At 40.3% G+C, this 20,655-nt stretch overlaps 1 protein-coding gene across 1 annotated transcript in view; it reads left to right on the plus strand.

Moving 5' to 3' along the window:
* Positions 1-20,655, plus strand: part of SPICE1 (spindle and centriole associated protein 1) — a gene marked incomplete at its 5' end in the record, with an annotated part of 55,709 nt that overhangs the window by 22,178 nt on the left and 12,876 nt on the right. Inside the window, 6 exons of the mRNA XM_081086986.1 lie at positions 10,480-10,622; positions 11,067-11,204; positions 11,567-11,832; positions 13,797-13,928; positions 19,389-19,536; positions 20,414-20,638. Of these exons, the coding sequence (XP_080943112.1) occupies positions 10,480-10,622; positions 11,067-11,204; positions 11,567-11,832; positions 13,797-13,928; positions 19,389-19,536; positions 20,414-20,638 (1,052 nt within the window). The remainder of the gene's footprint in view (positions 1-10,479; positions 10,623-11,066; positions 11,205-11,566; positions 11,833-13,796; positions 13,929-19,388; positions 19,537-20,413; positions 20,639-20,655) is intronic.

The raw sequence follows: 20,655 nt of genomic DNA on the forward strand, positions 1-20,655 counted from the left end.
TGCTATTTAGTTTCCAAGTGTTTGAATTTTTTTATTGTTTTTATTGTAGTTGATTTCTAATATTATTCCATTGTGGTCTGAGAAGATGCTTGGTATGATTTCAGTCTTATTGAATTTGTAGAGATTTAGCCTGTGTCCTAATATGTGGTCTTTCTTTGAAAATATCCCATGTGCACTTGAGAAGAATGTATATTCTGTAGCTTTGGGGTGAAATATTCTGAAGATGTCAATTAAGTCCATCTGATCTAGTGAGTTGTTTAGGATTGCTATTTTTTGTTGAGTTTTGTCTAGAGGATTTATCCAGTGATGTCAATGGAGTATTAAAGTCCCCTACAATGGTTATATTGCTGTTGATCTCTCCCAGAAGTTTTTTTTATGTATTTTGGTGCTCTTGCATTGGGTGCATATATGTTTACCAGAGTTATATCCTCTTGTTGTATCGATCTCTTTAGTATTATGAAGTGACCTTTCTTTTTTTTTTTTTTCAAAAATTTTTTTATTGATTTTTTACAGAGAGGAAGGGAGAGAGATAGAGAGTTAGAAACATCGATGAGAGAGAAACATCGACCAGCTGCCTCCTGCACATCCCCTACTGGGGATGTGCCCGCAACCCAGGTACATGCCCTTGACCGGAATCGAACCTGGGACCTTTCAGTCCGCAGGCCGACGCTCTATCCACTGAGCCAAACCAGTTTCGGCAAGTGACCTTTCTTGTCTCTTGTTATGGTCTTCACTTTGAGGTCTATTTTATCAGATATAAGTATTGCTACCCCAGCTTTTCTTTTCATTTTCTTTTGCCTGAATGATATTTTTCCATCCCTTCATTTTCAGTCTGTGTGAGTCCTTTGTTCTGAAGTGGGTCTCTTATAGACAGCATATATGGATCATATTTTCTTGTCCATTCAGCCACTTGATGTCTTTTGATTGGAGCATTTAATTCATTTATGTTTAAGGTTATTATTGATAGGTATTTGTTTATAGGCATTTTTATTCTTTATGCCTGTATTCCTTCTTCTCTTTCTTTTTCTTCTTTTTACAACAGTCTTTTTAGCACAGTGGTTCTCAACCTTCCTAATGCTGCGACCCTTTAATACAATTCCTCATGTTGTGGTGACCCCACCAATAAAATTATTTTCGTTGCTACTTCATAACTGTAATTTTGCTACTGTTATGAATCGTAATGTAAATATCTGATATGCAGGATGTATTTTCATTGTTACAAATTGAACATAATTAAAGCATAGTGATTAATCACAAAACCAATATGTAATTATATATGTGTTTTCCGATGGTCTTAGGCGACCCCTGTGAAAGGGTTGTTCGACCCCAAAGGGGTCGCGACCCACAGGTTGAGAACCACTGCTTTAGCATTTCTTGTGTTCCTGGCTTGATAGTGATAAACTCCCTTAGCCTTTTTTTTTGTCTAGGAAGCTCCTGCTTTCCCCTTCAATTTTGAATGATAGTCTTGCTGAATAGAGTATTCTTGGATTTAGTCCCTTGTTTTGCATCACTTTGTATACTTCAATCCATCCCCTTCTGGTCTGATGTGTTTCTGTTGAGAAATCAATTATCTGTTGATAATCTAATGGGAGATCTATTGTAGGTAATTCTGTCTCTCTCTTGTAGCCTTTAAGACTCTCTCTTTGTTGTTAATGTTTGCCATTGTAATTATGACATGTCTTGGTGTGGGTCTTTTGGGGTTCATCTTGCTTAGGACTCTGTGCTTATGTGACTTTTCTCTTCCCCAAATCTGGGAAGTTTTCTGTCATTATTTCTTTAAATATGTTTTCTAATCCTTGCTCCTCTTCTTATCATTCTGGCACCCCTATAATACAGAAACTACTTCATTTCCTGTTGTCCCAAACCTCCCTTAGGCTCTTCTCCTGCTTTCTAATTTCTTCTCCAATTGTTCAGATTGGGTATGTTTTCTGCCCGGTCTTCTAACTCGCTAATTCGGTCCTCTGCTTTTTCTAGGCTGCTGTTGAAACCTTCTATTGTGTTTATTATTGTAGTTATATCATTCTTGATTTTCTCTTGATTCTTACATAAGTTGTTGATTTTCTCATCCAGCCGGTTTTGGAACAATGTGACCCTTACTCTGAATTCTTTTTCTGACATACTGCATGCCTCTATTTCATTTAGTTCCTTTCCTAAGGATTCCCCCTTTTTTTCCTTTGGGGGTTGTTTCTTTGTCTCCCCATTTTTGCCCTTACTGAAGAGTCCAGGTGCCAAGTTGCATGTGGCCTGTGGTTGAAGCATAGGGCTTGGCAGGAGGGTCACACACTCCGGGACTCTTTGGAGATCCCAGATGCCGGTAGCATGGGGCCTATAGCTGAAGCAGCCCACTTGGCGGGAGGGTCACGCACTATGATACTCTCCACAGGGCCCAGGCGCTGGGTAGCATGGGGCCTGTGGCTGAAGCGGCGGGCTTGGTGGGAGGGTTGCACACGCCAGGACTTGCCCTTGGGCCCAGGCGCTGGGTAGTGTGGGGCCTGCGGCTGAAGAGGTGGGCTTGGTGGGAGGGATCGTACTCTGGGACTCAGAGGAGTTTGTGACTGGGGAGGCAGGAGTCCTGGAGTCTGTGGGTCTGCAGATGAGGTAGCAGGCCTTTGGCCAGAGTGAAAATCAGATTTTTTTGGCTATTGTATGAGTTCTTTGTATATTTTGGATATTAACCTCTTATCAGATATATGAATTACAAATATTTTCTCCCATTTTGTAAGTTGCCTTTTCATTTTGTTGACTGTTTTTTTGCTGTGCAGAAACTTTTCGGTTTGATGTAGTCCCATATTCATTTTTACTTTTGTTGCTTATGCTTTGGGTATCATATACAAAAATTGTTGCCAGATCCTTGTTGCTTTTTTTTCCCCTAGGAATTTTACCATTTCAGGTCTTATGTTGAAGTCTTTAATCTATTTAGAGTTAATTTTTGAGTGATATGAGATAGGGGTCCAATTTTATTCTTCTGTTCTTATTTATCCAATTTCCCCAATATATTTATTGAAGAAACTGTCCTTCCCCCTTGTCAAAAATTAATTGAATGCTTATGTGAGGGTTTTTTCTGGCTCTTGATTCTGTTCTACTGGTCTTTGTATCTTTTTACTCCAGTCTATTTTCTGCTAACAATTTAACTTTTTGATTGCATACACTCTATCCTTTTACTCACCCTTTTTATTTTTGATGTCATTATTTAGATCTTTTTATACTGTGTATACATTAACAATGGTTTGTAGCTGTAGCTATTTTTAATACCTTTGTTCTTTAATCTTTATACTAGAGCTAAGTAGTTAACATATCACCTTATAACAGTATTAGGGTAGGCTGAATCTGACAATAGTTTCATGTTTACTACTGTTGTTTATTTTCAAATGTTTTCATGTTACTAATTAGTGCCCTTTCATTTAATCTTGAAATTTTTCTATCAGCATTATTTATTTATTTATTTATTTTTAAATATATTTTTTTATTGATTTTTTTACAGAGAGGAAGGGAGAGAGATAGAGAGCTAGAAACATCGATGAGAGAGAAACATCGATCAGCTGCCTCCTGCACATCTCCCACCGGGGACGTGCCCGCAACCCAGGTACATGCCCTTGACCGGAATCGAACCCGGGACCTTTCAGTCCGCAGGCCGACGCTCTATCCACTGAGCCAAACCGGTTTTGGCTTCTATCAGCATTTAAAAAAGTATATTTCTTTATTGATTTCAGAGAGGAAGAGAGGAGAGAGATAGAAACAACAATGATGAGAGAGAATCATTGATTGGCTGCCTCCTGCACACCCCACACTGGGGTTGGAGCCCACAACCCAGGCATGTGCCCTTGGCTGGAATTGAACCTGGGACACTTCAGTCCGCAGGCTGATGCTCTATCTACTGAGCCAAGCTGGCTAGGGCTGTCAGGCAGGTTTAGTGGTGATGAATTCCCTCAGCTTTTGTTTATTAGGGAAAGTCTTGCCTTCATTTCTGAAGGACAGTTTTGCTGGGCAAAGTATTTCTGGTTGGTAATTTCTTTCTTTTAGCACTTTGAATATATCATTCCATTCTCTCCTTGCAGGCCTCTTGAGAAATTCAAGCCCATTTACTATGTTTTATGCCATCTTCTTTTATTAGTTGAAAGTATATTCTTAATTTAAGAAAGTTTTTATTTTGAAATTTGAAAAAAAACATAAGAATAGTATAAAAATTTTTGTATACTTTTTACTTAGATTCACTAATTGTTAACATTGTCTGTATTTGCTATATCATTTTTCTCTATATCAATGCATACACACATATTTGGAAGTGAGCTGCATACTTCACGGTCTTTTACCCCTCAATATGTGAGTGAATATTTCCTAAAAGACAAGATCATGCATTCACACAGTCACAGTACAATGATTACAATGGATAAATTACATTGATTGAATTCTATTATCTAATCTGTAGATCTTATTTAGATTTCTTTAGTTGCCCCTTTAGTAGTATTTATGGTCATTCTTTTTTAATGTTTTAAGAATCAAGCATGATCTCTTACTACATTTTGTTTTCATGTCTCTTTCATCTTCTTTAATCTGGAAACTTATTTTAGTGTTTCCTTGTTTTTCATAACATTTACAGATCTGAAGACATACAAGCCAATTATTTTATAGAATGTCCTCTAATTTGACTTAGATATTTCTTTGTGATTGGACTCAGGTTATACATTTTGGACAGGAATATCTCTGAAGTGAGGTTAAGTCCTCAGTGCCTGACATCATAAGGCAATGATATAATTAGTTCCATTATTAGTTTGTCTATTTTGTTAAATTTTTTTTTAATATATTTTATTGATTTTTTTTACAGAGAGGAAGGGAGAGAGAGAGTTAGAAATATCGATGAGAGAGAAACATCGATCAGCTGCCTCCTGCACATCTCCTACTGGGGATGTGCCCGCAACCCAGGTACATGCCCTTGACCAGAATCGAACCTGGGACCTTTCAGTCCGCAGGCTGACGCTCTATCCACTGAGCCAAACCGGTTTTGGCTATTTTGTTAAATTTTTAAAGAACAGGATTTTGATTTACTAATTAGAGCTACTCTTTTTCTGATTTTTTTCTCATCAATTTTTGCTTTTGTCTTTATTTCCTTACTTGTCCTTTTGTTTTGGTTTACTTTTTTTTCTCTAGCATTTTGAGTTTGGAATGGATTTTCATTCTTTTATTCTTAATTGACAGATCTATTTCAGGTTCTGAATTTTCCTCTGATCACTACTTTAAATGTGTACCATATATTCTAATATATAGTGTTTTGTTATTTTAGAAATTAGGTAATTTAGCTTTAGATTTTCCCCTTTTACCTAAGAGTTATTTAATATATTTTAAAAATATTTCCAGATAGAAAAGCCTCTTTGTTTTTTTGGTTTATTACTTCTAGTTGTATTTCATTACATTCAGAGTTTGTAATATTTTTACTTGTGGAACTTAATGATGTTTTCTTTGTGACCTAATAGATCAAATTTTTGTGAATGTTCTATGTGTGTGCTTGAGAAGAAGGTGTGTTCTCTATTAACAAGGTATAAAGTTCTAAATGTAGAGCCTCAAGATCTACCTCATTGATTATGTTGTTAACTTCTTCTGTATCCCTATTTATTTTTATCAAATCTTATATTGAGAGTAATGTATTAAAGTCTTTTGCTATTATTGTGTTTCTATTTGATGTTTATATTTCTTTTTAGAGTCAAATACCTCCATTTTTATAAAGGTGCTTGTTGCATGTTTCGGTACATAGATCTCCATAAATATTGTATCTTCATTGTGAAATATGGTATTTAGCATTTGAAAGTGTTCTTTGTCACACTGAATGCTTTTTGGCTTCAATTCTAATTCGTGTAATATCAGGAATGAAACTTCTGCCTTCTTCTTATTTCTGAATTGCCAGTTCATCTTTGCTTATCTTCTTATATTTAGCCTTTCTGAATTATTGTATATTAGGTGAGTCCCTTGTAGTCAACATAGAATTGGGCCTTGACTTGTTAGCCAATATGAAAATCTTTTTTTTTAATTGATGAAGTTTCCTGAAGTACTTATTGATACAGTTATGTTTGATGTCAGCTTTGTCATTATACTGTAATTATAGTTTTCTTTCTCTATGTTCTTCTTAATATTTCTTTTGGTATTTAGGAAGTTTGTAATTTTGTTCTAGTTGGTTCCTTTTTTGTATCTATCTTTTATATAGCCTTTAATTTCCTATTTTCTTATTTAACCTTTCATTGTCAGGTGTGTTGGTTTTAAGTGGTATTTTTTGGTTTCTATCCATTTCCTATTCAACGAATAAATTGTTCTACATTCCCAGTATTTCCCTTTTTTCTCTCCATCCGTCTCCCCATTTTTAGCTGCATACCTTTTTGCTTTCATAGAAAATAAGACATTATGTATTATTCTTCCTTGTATATTTCTTTTTTTTTTTTTTAGAGCTACAATTAAATATATTAAATGCGCGTTCATCTCAGTCCTTTTATGTTATTTACCTAGTTAACTCTTGGTTGGATCTCTCAGATAAAGCTTATTATAGGGCTTTTGAATATAATGTTCCTTGAGTTCTTAAAAGGTTAAAAGTTTTTTTTATAACTTTGATATTTGGACAACTTAGCTGGATATAAAACCTTTGGTTTATATGTTTCCCCCCCCCCCTTAACTTTCTTAAAAATGCTACTCCACCCTTGGTTTGCTTTGAATGTTACCTTTGAGAAGTCTGATGCTAGGATACTTTTCTTGCATTTTAAAATAATTTGGATATTAAGTCACTTTTATCTAGTGACTTGAAATTTAAATTTTAATATTTTAGCATTTAAATTTTATTTCCTTTATATTTTAAATATTGCCAAGTTATGTCTTGGAGTTTTTGCCTTTCCAGATCAATTTTTGCATCCTAAAAACAGCCCTTTCATATATGGATTCAGTTTTTTGTTTTTAAGTTTTGGATTATAGTTTTAAATTAGTTCTAAATCACTTGTTTTTCTTTCTTTTTTTTAAAATATATTTTATTGATTTTTCACAGAGAGGAAGGGAGAGAGATAGTTAGAAACATCGATGAGAGAGAAACTTCGATCAGCTGCCTCCTGCACATCTCCCACTGGGGATATGCCCGCAACCCAGGCACATGCCCTTGACCGGAATCGAACCCGGGACCCTTCAGTCCGCAGGCCGACGCTCCATCCACTGAGCCAAACCGGTTTCGGCTTGTTTTTCTTTTGCAGGAACTCCTTTTATATATATGTATATGTAAAAGATTTTTTCTGTCTTCCATTTCAAGTACTTTCTTTCTAACCATTGTTATTATTCTTAATCTTTTTGTTGTTTTTCTGTAATTCTTCAATGTTCCTTATTAAATGTTAATTTAACAATTCTCCATTAAACACATTATAATTTAATCTTTATTTCTGAGCTAGTTTTCCCTTTTCTTGGATTTATTTCCTAAGTTCAATCAATTCTTGTTTTTGTTTCTTCCTGATTTTTATCCATTTTAGGTCTTAGTTTTGGATTTTCTGACTCAAGATTTATAGGTATAGAGCTTAAAATTATTTCATTTTTGTTTAAATATATTTCATTTCATTTAAATAAAGAGTATTTTTAGTGTTCTGGGTTTTTAAAAAATATTTTTATTGATATTTTACAGAGAGGAAGGGAGAGGGATAGAGAGTTAGAAACATCGATGAAAGAGAAACATCGATCAGCTGCCTCCTGCACACTCCTTACTGGGGATGTGCCTGCAACCAAGGTACATGCCCTTGACCAGAATCGAACCTGGGACCCTTGAGTCCGCAGGCTGATGCTCCATCCAGTGAGCCAAACCGGTCAGGGCAGTGTTCTGTTTTTTGATGTGTGTGTGTGGGGGGGTGAATTTTTATTAGCTTAAATCTTTCAATTTAAACTTTCCACTCAAGTCAATTTTGGTAAGTTAACATTTTCTTAGGGACTTACCCATTTTATTTAGTCTTATTAATATATTGTAATTGTTTTGTTATATTGCCTTGTATGGATATATACAATTGCATAGTCCCTTTTTAGTCAAATACAGTAATACTGGTTCTAGGGATTAGATTGTGGGTTAATTTGGGGGATTATTAAGCCTACCATAGGTAGCAGTATATTATTTTTCTTGTTATTATTTCACATAACCTGACTCTTCAAAGTATAAACATTAGAGAGAAAAATGTGAGTTCATATGGGTTTGAATTTTCCCAATTTGTACAGATATCTCATTCCAACTTTTTCTTAGGATTTGTCCTAAGTTTAGACTTAGAGCTAGCACTGTCTTACCGAGGAGTCTTTCTGATGCTTTGATAAATAACCGCTTGTGAATAGACTATATTACGGACATTTTACTTAATATACTTCATAGCAACTAATGTTCAGTGTACTACCTGTTAGTTGCTTGAAGGCAACTCCATTAGGTTGAGGTCTGTGGGGCCACTGAAGAAGATTTCACTTTTCCTGGTTTGTTTGTTTGTTTTTTTGGTAAAGGCTTTATTTATTTATAGTTAACACTAGAGGCCTGGTGCATGAAATTTGTGCACTGCAAGGGGGGGGTGGAGTCCCTCAGCCCGGCCTGCACCCTCTTGCAGTCCAGGACCCCTTGGGGGATGTCCAACTGCCACAGAGGCAGGAGAGGCTCCCGCCACCACCACTGTGCTCACCAGTCATGAGCCTGGCTTTGGGCTGAGCGGCTCTCCCCCTATGGGAGTGCATTGACCACCAGGGGGTAGTTCCTGCATTGAGTGTCTGCCCCCTGGTGGTCAGTGCGTGTATAGCAGCTGATCATTTCACTGTTCGGTTGATTTGCATATTAGCCTTTTATTATATAGGATACTACACAGTCTATCCATTTAAAGTGTAATATTTGGCCTGGCTGGTGTAGCTTAATGGTTGAGCATCAACCTATGAACCAGGAGGTCATAGTTTGATTTCTGGTCAGGGTGCATTCATGGGCTACAGGCTTTATCCCCGGTTGGGGTGTTCAGAAGGCAGCCAATTCTCTCTCATCATTGATGTTTCTATCTCTTTCTCCCTCTCCCTTCCTCTCTGAAATCAATAAAAGTATATTTAAAGTATAATGTTTGATGATTTTTAATATATTCACAGATTTGTACAATCTACAATCAGTTTTAAAACATTTGCGTTACTCCTAAAAGAAAACCCATACTGTGTAACCCCAAACTCTTGAGCCCTACCTAATCTATTCATTTGGTCTATTTTCTATCTCTGTAGATGTGCTAATTCTGGACATTTCATATATATAGAATCATGCAGTATGTGGTCTTTTGTGTTTGGTGTGTTTTACTTAGTATGTTTTCAAGATTCATCCATGACGTAGATATATGAATGCTTCATTTAATGGTTTCATAATATTTCATTGTGTGGATATATCACATTCATCAGTTGGTAGATGTTTGGGTTGTTTCTGCTTTTTCGTCCCCACCCTCTTTTTTTTTTGTTAATCCTCACTTGAGGATATTTTTCCATCGATTTTTAGAGAGAATAGAAGGGAGGAGGAGAGGCAGAGAGAAAGAAACATCGATGTGAAAGAGATACATCGATTGGTTGCCTCCTGTACATGCCTCAACCAGGGCAGGGAATCAAGCCTGCAACCCAGGTACATGCCCTTGACCAGGATCAAACCTGGGACCTTCAGTCCGTGAGCCAATGCTCTGTCCACTAAGCCAAACTGGCCACAGCTGGCCTCCTAGCTCTTTTAAGTCTCAGTCTAATTGAGAAATAGACATTTGGAGATTAAAATATTAACTTTATCAATGATGAAGATGATTACAGCATAAAGCTTAGCTCTCTGATTATCTACGCTGTAGCTCTTCTTTCCACTCCCTCTCCCAGCTTCTCAACACATAGGGCAGAGTCTGCTCCAATCACTTTATTTCAGTGATGAGCAGAGATGAAGCTCTGGGAACAGGCTTTTAGTAGGAGAGAGAAACCAGAAGGGACTAAGTCTTGTACTTTTTCTAGAGAAAGAGGGAGGAGGATGGGACCATACCACTTCAGAAAGGGGAAAGTCCCCGCTTTAGGAGCCAGTACAGGCTGGATACTGGGAGGGAGATGGAATGATTTCTTCTAACACTAAGAAGACTGATATTTTAGCCTAGCCAGTGTGGCTCAGTGGTTGAGCACTGACCTATGGACCAGGAGGTCACTATTCAAATCCCAGTTGTAGCACATCCCCGGGCGGAATCCCTAGAGGGTGTGCAGGAGGCAGCTGATCAATGATTCTCTCTCATTATTGATGTTTCTATCTTGTTCTTCCTCTCCCTTCTTCTCTAAAATCAATAAAAGTATATTTTTTTTAAAAAAAAAGAAGACTGGTATTTTAGTTCTCTCTCATAAGTTAAAGCAAATCTTGGTTTCTTTGATTATGAATTATGAAAAGTTTCTTCAAACATGTAAACAGTTGAACAGTGTAAATGATGGCACTTATTAATTGTAATATATAGCTTGTTGTCCCATAATTTACAGGTTCCTTCACCAACTAAAGGAAGATAATTCTGAGATAATTAGTAAACTGTGGACTGATATTCAGCAGAAAATAGCAACACAGTCACAAATAACAAGCCCCCTAGGGACTCCATCATCCACCTCTCCATCAGAGGGAAAAAAAGGTTTGTTTTCACATTATATTATTTCTTACAGATAATAGCTTGCTATATTTTTTCTTTCTTTTTTTTTTTAAAAAATATATTTTATTGATTTTTTTTTTACAGAGAGGAAGGGAGAGAGATAGAGAGTTAGAAACATCGATGAGAGAGAAACATCGATCAACTGCCTCCTGCACACCCCCAACTGGGGATGTGCCCGCAATCCAGGTACATGCCCTTGACCGGAATCGAACCTGGGACCTTTCAGTCCGCAGGCCGACGCTCTATCCACTGAGCCAAACTGGTTTCGGCTTTTTTCTTTCTTGAACACAGTAATCTTTAAAGAAGTTATTTGAGTTTTGACTGTCTTAGCCTAATTGAGTAAAATACTGATTGACCTGTGAATTGAAACGCTTTAATCATTTTTTTTTTCACTTGAGATGCTTTTGGGAATACCTTTTGTTTTAGCTGCTCTGAATGCGACCAATGCTGTCAAGAGAGTCCACACCAGGCTTCAGCCTGAAGAATCTTCTGAGTCTCTAGACTGCAGCTACGTTGTGGGACAAGTGCTGAACTCCAGGAAGCAAAAGCAGCTGTTAAATAAAGGTTCCGTCCCTTAATTCACAAAGATGAATTATTAGACATGTAACTTGACATGGCCATCTTAATGTCTTAGTGAATGCTTTTCCTTTCAGTCATCCAGTTGGATCTAGCTAAGTACGAATTTATTGAGTCGTAGCTAAGGAATGCCTCCTTTTATCCCATGTAGCCTTGTAAAATGCTGGTTCTATACATTCCTTACAGATTGTGTAAACCCGGTTTAATCTGAATAGATTTTTGTGATAAAATTGTGGTAACTTCTACAAAAATGTTTTATAAATTGTGAACAACAGCCAAAGGTTTTTCTAGTAGTTTTCTAGTGTAATTTTTCCTGATCTTAAAATAGAATGATTTCTGTCATTTATCAGTGAAAAGAAAACCGGAGTTGTGTGCCCCTTCCAAGCAGAAGGGAAACATGCTGTCATCTAGCACAGCCTCCACAGACTTATCAAGTAGCACCAATCCCAGCCTGGATGTCCTCAAGCACATGATACATGAAGTGGAACATGAAATGGAAGACTATGAGCGGTCGACAGGACGCGAAGTCAAGGAACCGCAGAGCAGCCAGGGTCTTACAGGCTTCACCCTGTCGCTGGTGAGCTCCCTCTGTCGCCTGGTTCGGTACCTTAAAGAGGTAAGCACATGAGGTTAGTAGGGTCTCCTCTTCAGAGTGCTGGTGGAAAGATGTAGGGTTTTTTCTCTACATCTAATTGTTTGCAACTTCCAAGTAAAGTATAGTCAGGTTTGAATAGCTTTGTTTAAAATGCCTCAGTTTTAGATTATGTGCAGTGAAAGTTTATCCTCTTCATTTTCCTCTATAAGCTGATTCGTGCATCAGCTGGCATGTAGACACATGCTCAGGTAAGTGATGCTGATTTTAATATGAGCCTTAGTGAAATGTAATTAGGAAAGTAAATCTGCTATAAGTAAAATATCTTGTGCTAATATGGACTAATACTATTTGGCAGTTATAGATTAAATAGAGCTATTAATGTGTCCTCATTCTGCTGCTTTCCTCTGATTCCTGCTCCCTTTTAGTTCAGTTTGGAGAATAGCATGCCTGTTATCTGTAGACACAGATTGAGGAAATCCCTTATGTTATCTCGTGACTGGTAACTTGGGCTTTCCTTCAGTATCTTAGTGGCAGATATTTTATTGTTGTGAAATCATTTATAAGACAAGCAAGAATTGTTTCTTTAATTCATTTGTGAATAATAATCCTCAGAATGCTGTGGAATTAGAGTTAGCTTATGTAGTTCATCTTTTAAAAAATCTATTCAAACTATTTTTATGTGTTTAAATTTGTTAAACATAAAATATGACAAATATTTGAGGAAATGTTGTTATTTAAAAATTTGATTCACCTCTGTAACTCAGAGGTTTCAATTCAGAGGTCTTCAGAAAATTGCTTTTTAGTTGAAAGATTTATTATGGTGTCTGAGTCAGGAGAGTCTTAACATTCTTCCACCCTCAAGTCAGGGATCTCCAGGAGTGTACTTTTGGCTCTGAAAGTATTACAGGCTTAGAAGCAAGTACTTTTTAGTTAATCACTTGCTTTACAAAGCTCAACCACTTAAACCTGTTGTCATTTATTTCAAATTTGTGCACAGGTGGTCCTTCACGGTAGCCTGTGGGGATTGGGCTCCAGCTTGTGCCCCCAGGCTCACAGCCCGAGCTCGCACCCACAACCTTGCAGCCCCGCAGCCCTGCAGCCCTGCCTGGCACCCCGCCATGGCCTGCCCGCCCCCCCTCCCCTCCCCCTCCCCGCTCCACTATCCTGTTTGTGGGGCAATTGGTCAGGGCCGGGCCCCCTGCCCGGCTCCCTCAGCACCTAGGAACCAGGCAGCAGCCCTGCCTCCTGCTGCCGCCACTGGTCGCCGTCTGTGGGGTGATCGGGACCCCCACTCGCACCTGCCTTGGCCTGGTGCCTCCTGCTCACCTGCTCCACCATCCTGCCGCAGTCCCGCTCTCGTCGGGGCACATCGGGGCCAGCAGCACCTCCACTGCCACCTGCTGCCAGCGCCGTGCAGCCACGTTTCATGCCACTCCCTGGGGGTCAGCGCACATCATAGCGAGTGGTTGAACTCCTGGTCGAGCAATTTGCATATTAGGCTTTTATTATATAGGAGGATTATATTTTAACATTTAATTTTCAAATTGGTGATCTATTCACATGGTATGAAATTCAGAGACACGGAAGAGTATGTGATGAAAAATCTAATTCCCACCCCTAACTTCCATTTAACCAGTTTGCTTCTGTGTAGCCAACTATTACCAGACACCAGTATATCTTTCCAGACATGGTCGATGTGTATTCAAGCAATATGTATATGTACTTCCCTCCACTTCCTTCTACAAAATTTTAGTTATTCAATCTATATACCAGCCTGTTTATTGTGTTCTATTTGAAGAAGGGGAGAGGATAAAGCTGCATATTTTAATGAAATATGTACCTTTTAATAAAAATATTTAACTCTCATTATTGTCACATAATATATACTTTGTAAGTATTTTCTTTTTTGACAACTTTGAGTAGAAACTTTTAGTTTTCAACATGTGATGCTATTGATGGGGGTTTATTTGATATTTTTTTTTTAGAGTGAGCTCCAACTGCGTAAAGAAGAAGAGACAAGGCAGAAATTGGAGCAGGCATTAGGTGATCATCGAGAGCTCATTGATGCTCTGACAGCTGAAATTCTACTTCTTAGAGAAGAAAATACTGCTACCCAGGTACTCAGATGAGATCCCAAACTTTTCTGTGTTTACTAGTATAAAACATCTTTAAGGATGTCTGAGATTCCTTCTAGTTGCCTTTGGTTTAGTTGTGCTGATGTATTACATGTACTTCTTTATTATCAACTAGAGGCCCGGTGCACAAAAATTTGTGCACTCGGGGCGGAAGAGGGGGTCCCTCAGCCTGGCCTGTGCCCTCTCGCAGTCTGGGACCCCTCGGGAGATAATGCCCTGCTGGCTTAGGCCTGTTCCCGGGTGGCAGAGGGCAGGCCCAATCCCTAGGTGCAGCCCTGGTCAGGCTCAGAGGAGGGCTGATTGGGGAGTGGGGGCACCACCCCCTGTCATGCACAGAGCAGGGCGGATCAGGAGGTTGCGATGCCACCCTCAGTCACGCTCAGGGTAGGGCTGATTGGGGGGTTGGGGCACCGCCCCCGTCACACTCAAGGCAAGGTCGATGGGGAGGTTGCGGCGCCACCCCGTCACACACAGAGCAGGGCCAATCAGGGGGTTGGGGCGCTGCCCCCTGTCACTCACAGAGCAGGGCCCATCAGGGGGGTTGGGGCTCCGTACCCTGTCACGCACAGAGCAGGGTCGATCAGGGGGTTGGGGAGCTCCCCCCTGTCACGCACAGAGCAGGGCCCATCAGGGGTTTGAAGAGCTCCCCCCTGTCACTCACAGAATAGGGCCGATAGGGGAGTTGGGGCACCGCCCCCTGTCACACACAGAGCAGGGCGGATCAGGGGGCTGGGGTGCCACCCTCTATCACCCACAGAGCAGGGCCGATCAGGGGGTTGGGGCACCACCACTGTCACATCAGGGCAGGGCTGATGGGGAGGTTATGGCTCTACCCCATCACACACAGAGCAGGGCCCATGGTGGGGGGGGGGTTGGGGTGCCACCCTCTATTACCCACAGAGCAGGGCCGATCAGGGGGTTGGGGCACCGCCACTGTCACATCAGGGCAGGGCCGATGGGGAGGTTATGGCTCTACCTTGTCACACACAGAGCAGGGCCCATGGGGGGTGGGGAGCTAGGGGCGCTGCACCGTCACACACAGAGCATGGCTGATCAGGGGTTGGGGCGCCGCACCCTGTCACACACAGAGCAGGGCCGATCAGGGGGTTGGCACGCCGCATCGTGTCACACACAGAGCTGCAGGGCGATCAGGGGGTTGGGGAGCTCCCCCCTATCAGGCACAGAGCAGGGCTGATCAGGAGGTTGGGGCACCTTCCCCTGTCACGAACAGAGCAGGGCGGATAGGGAGGTTGTGGACCCGCCCTCTGTTACACACAGAGCCGCAGGGCGATCAGGGGGTTTGGGTGCTGCCCCCTGTCACGCTGATCCCGGTGCTGGGAGGCATATTACCCTTTTACTATATAGGATAGAGGCCTGGTGCATGGGTGGGGCTGGCTGGTTTGCCCTGAAAGGTGTCCTGGATCAGGGTGGGGGTCCTCACTGGGGTGCCTGGCCAACCTGGGTGACGGGATGATGGCTGTTTGCAGCTGGTCACACACCCTTCAGGGTGGGGGTCCCCACTGGGGTGCCTGGCTAGCCTGGATGAGGGGATGATGGCTGTTTGCAGCTGGTCACACACCCTTCAGGGTGGGGGTCCCCACTGGGGTGCCTGGACAGTCTGGGTGAGGGGCTGAGGGCTGTTTTCAGGCTGGTGGGTGACTGAAGCTCCCAACTGCTCCTTTTTTTCTTTTTTCTTTTTATTCTGGGCCAGCTTTAGCTCTGGCTCCAGCTCTGAGGCCTCTGCTGCTGAAAGCAGGTATCTGGTTTGTTTGGGTTCTATAATCGAAACAATGTATAACTCCAGCTCTGAGATCCCGGCAGGCTGAAAGCAGGTTTCTGGGGTTTTGTTTAGCTTCTATATAGTGTTACAATGTTTCAAACTGCAAGCTCAGAGGCCGGCAAGGCAGGCGGGGAATGTTGGAGTCCTCTGTCACTGAAGCAAGCAAGCCCCATGTTAGCTTGAAGCTGCCTGGCTACCGGCCGCCATCTTGGCTGGCAGTTAATTTGCATATCGCCCTGATTAGCCAATGGGAAGGGTAGTGGTCATACGCTAATTACCATGTTTCTCTTTTATTAGATAGGATGGTAATTTTTATTGAACATCTATTATATTGGAGGTACTATATAGAAATTTGGACTATAAGTAGTATATAGAATAAGTCAACTATCTTCAAGAAACTTACTAAATAGTGGGAAGACAGAATCTATCTTTAAATGATAACTACCAATATTATAGTAGTTTATTAAAAATGTTTAATGAGTGTTATGATAGCTACTGTTAATTTCAGAACAGTAGAAGATACTATTTGAAGAATCCTTCTGCAGTTGTATGTCATTGAGTTGCTTATAGTAAATTCATATTTTTTAGATATGGCTAATCATTCCTTTTTAATACTGTATAAGTATTTCTTCTAGAAAACCTTCTTGCCTCCATGCTGCATTAAATATTCTTCCTTTGTGCACTTTTGATATTCTCTGGATATTGCTTTCATTGTATTTACCAAATTGTGTTACACATACATGGGTACCTGTCATCAAAACTGTGAGCTGCTTAAGGACAGAGACATTTTTGTTCATCTGTTTGTTCTCAAATGGTGGTTATTACAACTTTATCAGCCAAAAAAGAATAGAAAAGCATTAGTTGATAGACAAGTTGCATTTGTATAAATGGACAGTAGATATCAATCACGAAATTTTTTTAAATGATGTATATAGTTCACATGCCATTTAATTCTTCCTTTTAAAGTCTACAGTTCAGTGGGTTTTAGTATATTCACCAACACCATTACCTAATTTCAGAACATTTGTGTCACCCCAAAGAGAAACCCATCAGCTGCCCTCTCTTCTCTCCTCCATCCAGCCCCGGGCAACCACAAATCTACTTTATGTTTCTATAGATTTGTCTAATTGGGATATTATATATAAATAGAATCATGCAATATGTGGTCTTTTGTGTCTGACTTCTTTCACTTAGCATAATATTTTCAAGGTTCATCTATGTTGTAGCATGTATTAGCATTTCATTTCTTTTTATCTTGAGTGAACATAAGGTTTTCAATTCTCCTGGGAAGATGGGCAGTTTTATAATGTACTAATTTGCTCAACAAATTTTTATTGAGCACCTATTCTGGGCTTGGCACTGTTTTAGGTACAAGAAATATAGTAGTGAACAAAAAAAAAAATCTTTGCCCCCGTAGAGCGTATGTTCTAAATAAGTCTTAAAAAGAAGAAAAAGTAAAGTATATTATAAGCTAAATGGTGATGGTGATATCCTATATAATAAAAGGGTAATATGCAAGTTGACCCTAAAGGCAGAACAACTCATTGCCTGATGGCCACCCGCGGTGGGGGCAGGGCTGGTGAGTGGATGGGAACAGCCGGCCTCTTGGTCCCTTCCCCGACCCGTCAGGCACCAATCACCTGGTGGCGAACAGGGAACCGGGGGTGGGTGGTGGCAGGTGGCGGGGCTGGCTGCAGGTAGCTGGGAAAGATGGCCCTGATCACAGGCCAGGCCTAGGGACCATATCCATGCACGAATTTCATGCACTGGGCCTCTAGTGTACTATAAAGAAAAATAAAGCAGGTAAGAGGCACAGGAAGTGCCTCTGATGGGAAGTTGTAAATGGCATGGCCCATGCCTTCCTGAGGAGGTGACATTTGAGCAAAAGCCTGAAGGAGGTGAGGGAGTGAGCATGCAGATAGCTGAGAGATGAGCCATTGAACAGAGTAACAACTGCAAAGGTCTTGAGGTGGGAGGTGGCTATTGAGCTCAGAAACATTAAGGAGACCAGTGTGGTAGGAGTAGAATGTGGGAAAGAGAGTAGTAGCAGACAAGAGCAGATAAGCCTGATCATGTGGGGCTGTTATACTGAGTGAGATGGGAGACCTGAAGAGTTTTGAGTAGAGAAGAGATGATCTTTTGTCGGTTTTAAGAGGATCAGTTTGGGCTAGTATGTTGTCTCTAGGACAGAGAATATTGCTCTTTCTTAGTTTATGGTGCCCTTAGTATCTTAAGACACCCCTAGGCCAAAAGAAATATCTAACACTTTCATTTATTAAATAGTTAGGTTCAAATAACTTATGAAGTATTTGTCTTAACTTATGTGCTATTTGAAAAAAATAATGCATGTAAATTGATAGAAAAAGTCATATTTTTATTCGTGATGAAATAACCACAATTATTTACTATTGGAATATGTATACCTAGTGGGCATTGCACAGCTTCTGAAAGCTTGGAATCATATTGGACACCATCACTCTTATTTCCTGTTCCGTAATAATTTTTATGCAGCATTGCTTTTTAGCATAGCAACTACTAAAACCCAGCCTTGTGAATATATGGCATAATCAAAAGGAACATATCTTGGTCTAATGTGAACTGCCTCAAGCTAGTAGTTCACTGGTACCTCACAGAGCATTTGTGTTTCCCTTAAAAATATGAAATGTCCTGTGGGGCCCCTATGAGTTCACTGTGTTGCCCCAAGGTGCCTCAGCCTTGTTTGGGAACAGTATAGGGCTATATTCTAGGTGGTTAAACACTGAAGCAATGTATTACAGACAGGAGTTATTGGGAAAATTCAGGTGAGATAGGACAGCATGGTCTAGATTGGAAGTGGAAAAAGTTGTGAAAAGTGACCAAATTCTGAATATATTTTGAAGGCAATCAGTAGGATTTGCTGATGGCTTGGATATGGAGTAAAGGAGAAGATGTAAGAGAAGAGTTCAAGGTGATTCAAAGTTTTGGCCTGGGCAGTCAGAAGGGTGGAGCTGTTATTGATGAGTTGGGGAGGGTCACAAGGAGTTTGGTTTTGTGCATGTTAAGTTTGAGAAGCGTCTGTCAGTTCTAGATGGAGATGTTGAGTAGGCCATTGGATATATGAGTGTGGAATTTGGGCGCTGCCATCTTGTGGCTGTGGGTGCCACCATTTTTGAGGGTGGGGCAGTCAATTAGCATATTCCCTCCTTATTGGCTGTGGGCGCCACCATTTTTGTGATGGTGTGAGAGTCAATTAGCATATTCATTCTTTATTAGATAGGATATGACCATAAATGTTTATAGTGCTCATGTTTATCACTTTAAAAGCCTGTGTTATATTCTGTTTAGTTTCCTGCATCTGATATAACTGTCTCTTGGGGGTAGTTTGAGTCAATATCATCTATATAAAAGGTTTTGTAAGTTGAAAGCCTTATAAAAAGGTTAATTCTTATTGTTGTAGCATGTATTTATTAATTAATAATATTCCATAGTTTATTTAACAATTCCTCTATCATGAGACTTTTAAAATATTTATAATTATGTATTCTTATGAATGTATTATTTTAGTATTTGAATGAAAGTCAGAAGTTCCTAGAGTATTTAAAATAATGATATAGTTACACAAATCTAGGTGATGATTTGATGTCTGACATGCCAACAATGTTATTTCATTCTTTTTTTGCTAGGCGAGACTTCAGCAGTATATGGTCACAACAGATGAGCAGCTTATATCGATCACACGTGCCATTAAGAGCTGTCCGGTGATAAATAACAACCAAGCAAGTCTGGCAGCAGAAAGGGGAGCCACGAGTAGTAGAATTATGGACAGTCCAGGTGAGTGGGTCTTATTATTCCAGATTGGCATTAAAATATTTATAGAGTAAATAAATGAACGAAACCAGAAACTGATAAGGGTTATTGCATGTATAGCATTGTCACCACTATAATTGCTGCTAGTATTTATTGGATACCTGTTCTATGCCAGATACTTTTAAAGTTTTACATGTATTATTTCACTTAATCCTCGTCATGGTCTTATGAGGTAGGTGTTATTGTCCCCGTTTTTCAGATGAGAAAACCAAGGCCTAGCGCGGGTTGGCGACTCAGCAAAGTCACGCAGATAGAGAGAAGCAGACCTAGCCCCTAGGCCGTGGGAAGGACGCAATGCCAGTGCGTTTAATCGTGGCGCCTCGGCTCGGGTGGAGAAGAAATGGTCTGGGGAAGAAAACAGAAAACACTGAACTTTAGAAATTCGTAACTTTTGTTTATTGGGCAATGGTTTGAAACCGTTTTTACCTCATGTGCCATAGGTTGAATAGAACATTTAGGCTTTTCATGGTTTTTACTTCTAAGTAATACTTTGATGAGTATCTCTGTGTGGAAAGTGTTTATGCATTTCAGAGTGTTTCCTAGGGAGAGATTCTAAGAAGTGGCTGACTGAAATTTAATATGCCTGAGATAAACCCCATGGCTAGATACCAGGTCCTAAGGGCTTGAGGTCCTCAGTACTTTTCTCAAAAACAGCCACTTCTTCCCAGTGCTGGCCCCATGGGAACCTACCCTGTGAGTTCCTGCTAAAGGAGGATATGGCCTAAAAAGTAAAAGCTCTCGAGGCCGCCTGATTCTGCCCTCTATGGAAATGCTTTGAAAGTATACATACCTAAAGGTGCCAGCGTTCCTTGATGGACTAATGGCCTCTCATCTTCTTCAGAGGCTTCAGTTGTAAATGCTAATGTCTCCATGCCATTGATGTTTCGAGGGGAAGAAGTGCGTGAATTCCCACAGGAAGACTTGCCTGTTAAGCTATCTCAAGTGCCAAACCCTCCAGATAGTGTGAATCTGGCCAACGATTTTCCAGCACACGTATTTGAGCCAGCTGTGTTGTTAACACCACCCCGACAGAAGAGCAACTCAGAATTCTCTCCTCTGCAGGATGGTAAGCAGGCTTCTTCT

This window comes from Myotis nattereri, assembly GCF_964212035.1.
Source record: "Myotis nattereri genome assembly, chromosome: 3".
In the NCBI taxonomy this organism is placed as follows: domain Eukaryota; kingdom Metazoa; phylum Chordata; class Mammalia; order Chiroptera; family Vespertilionidae; genus Myotis; species Myotis nattereri.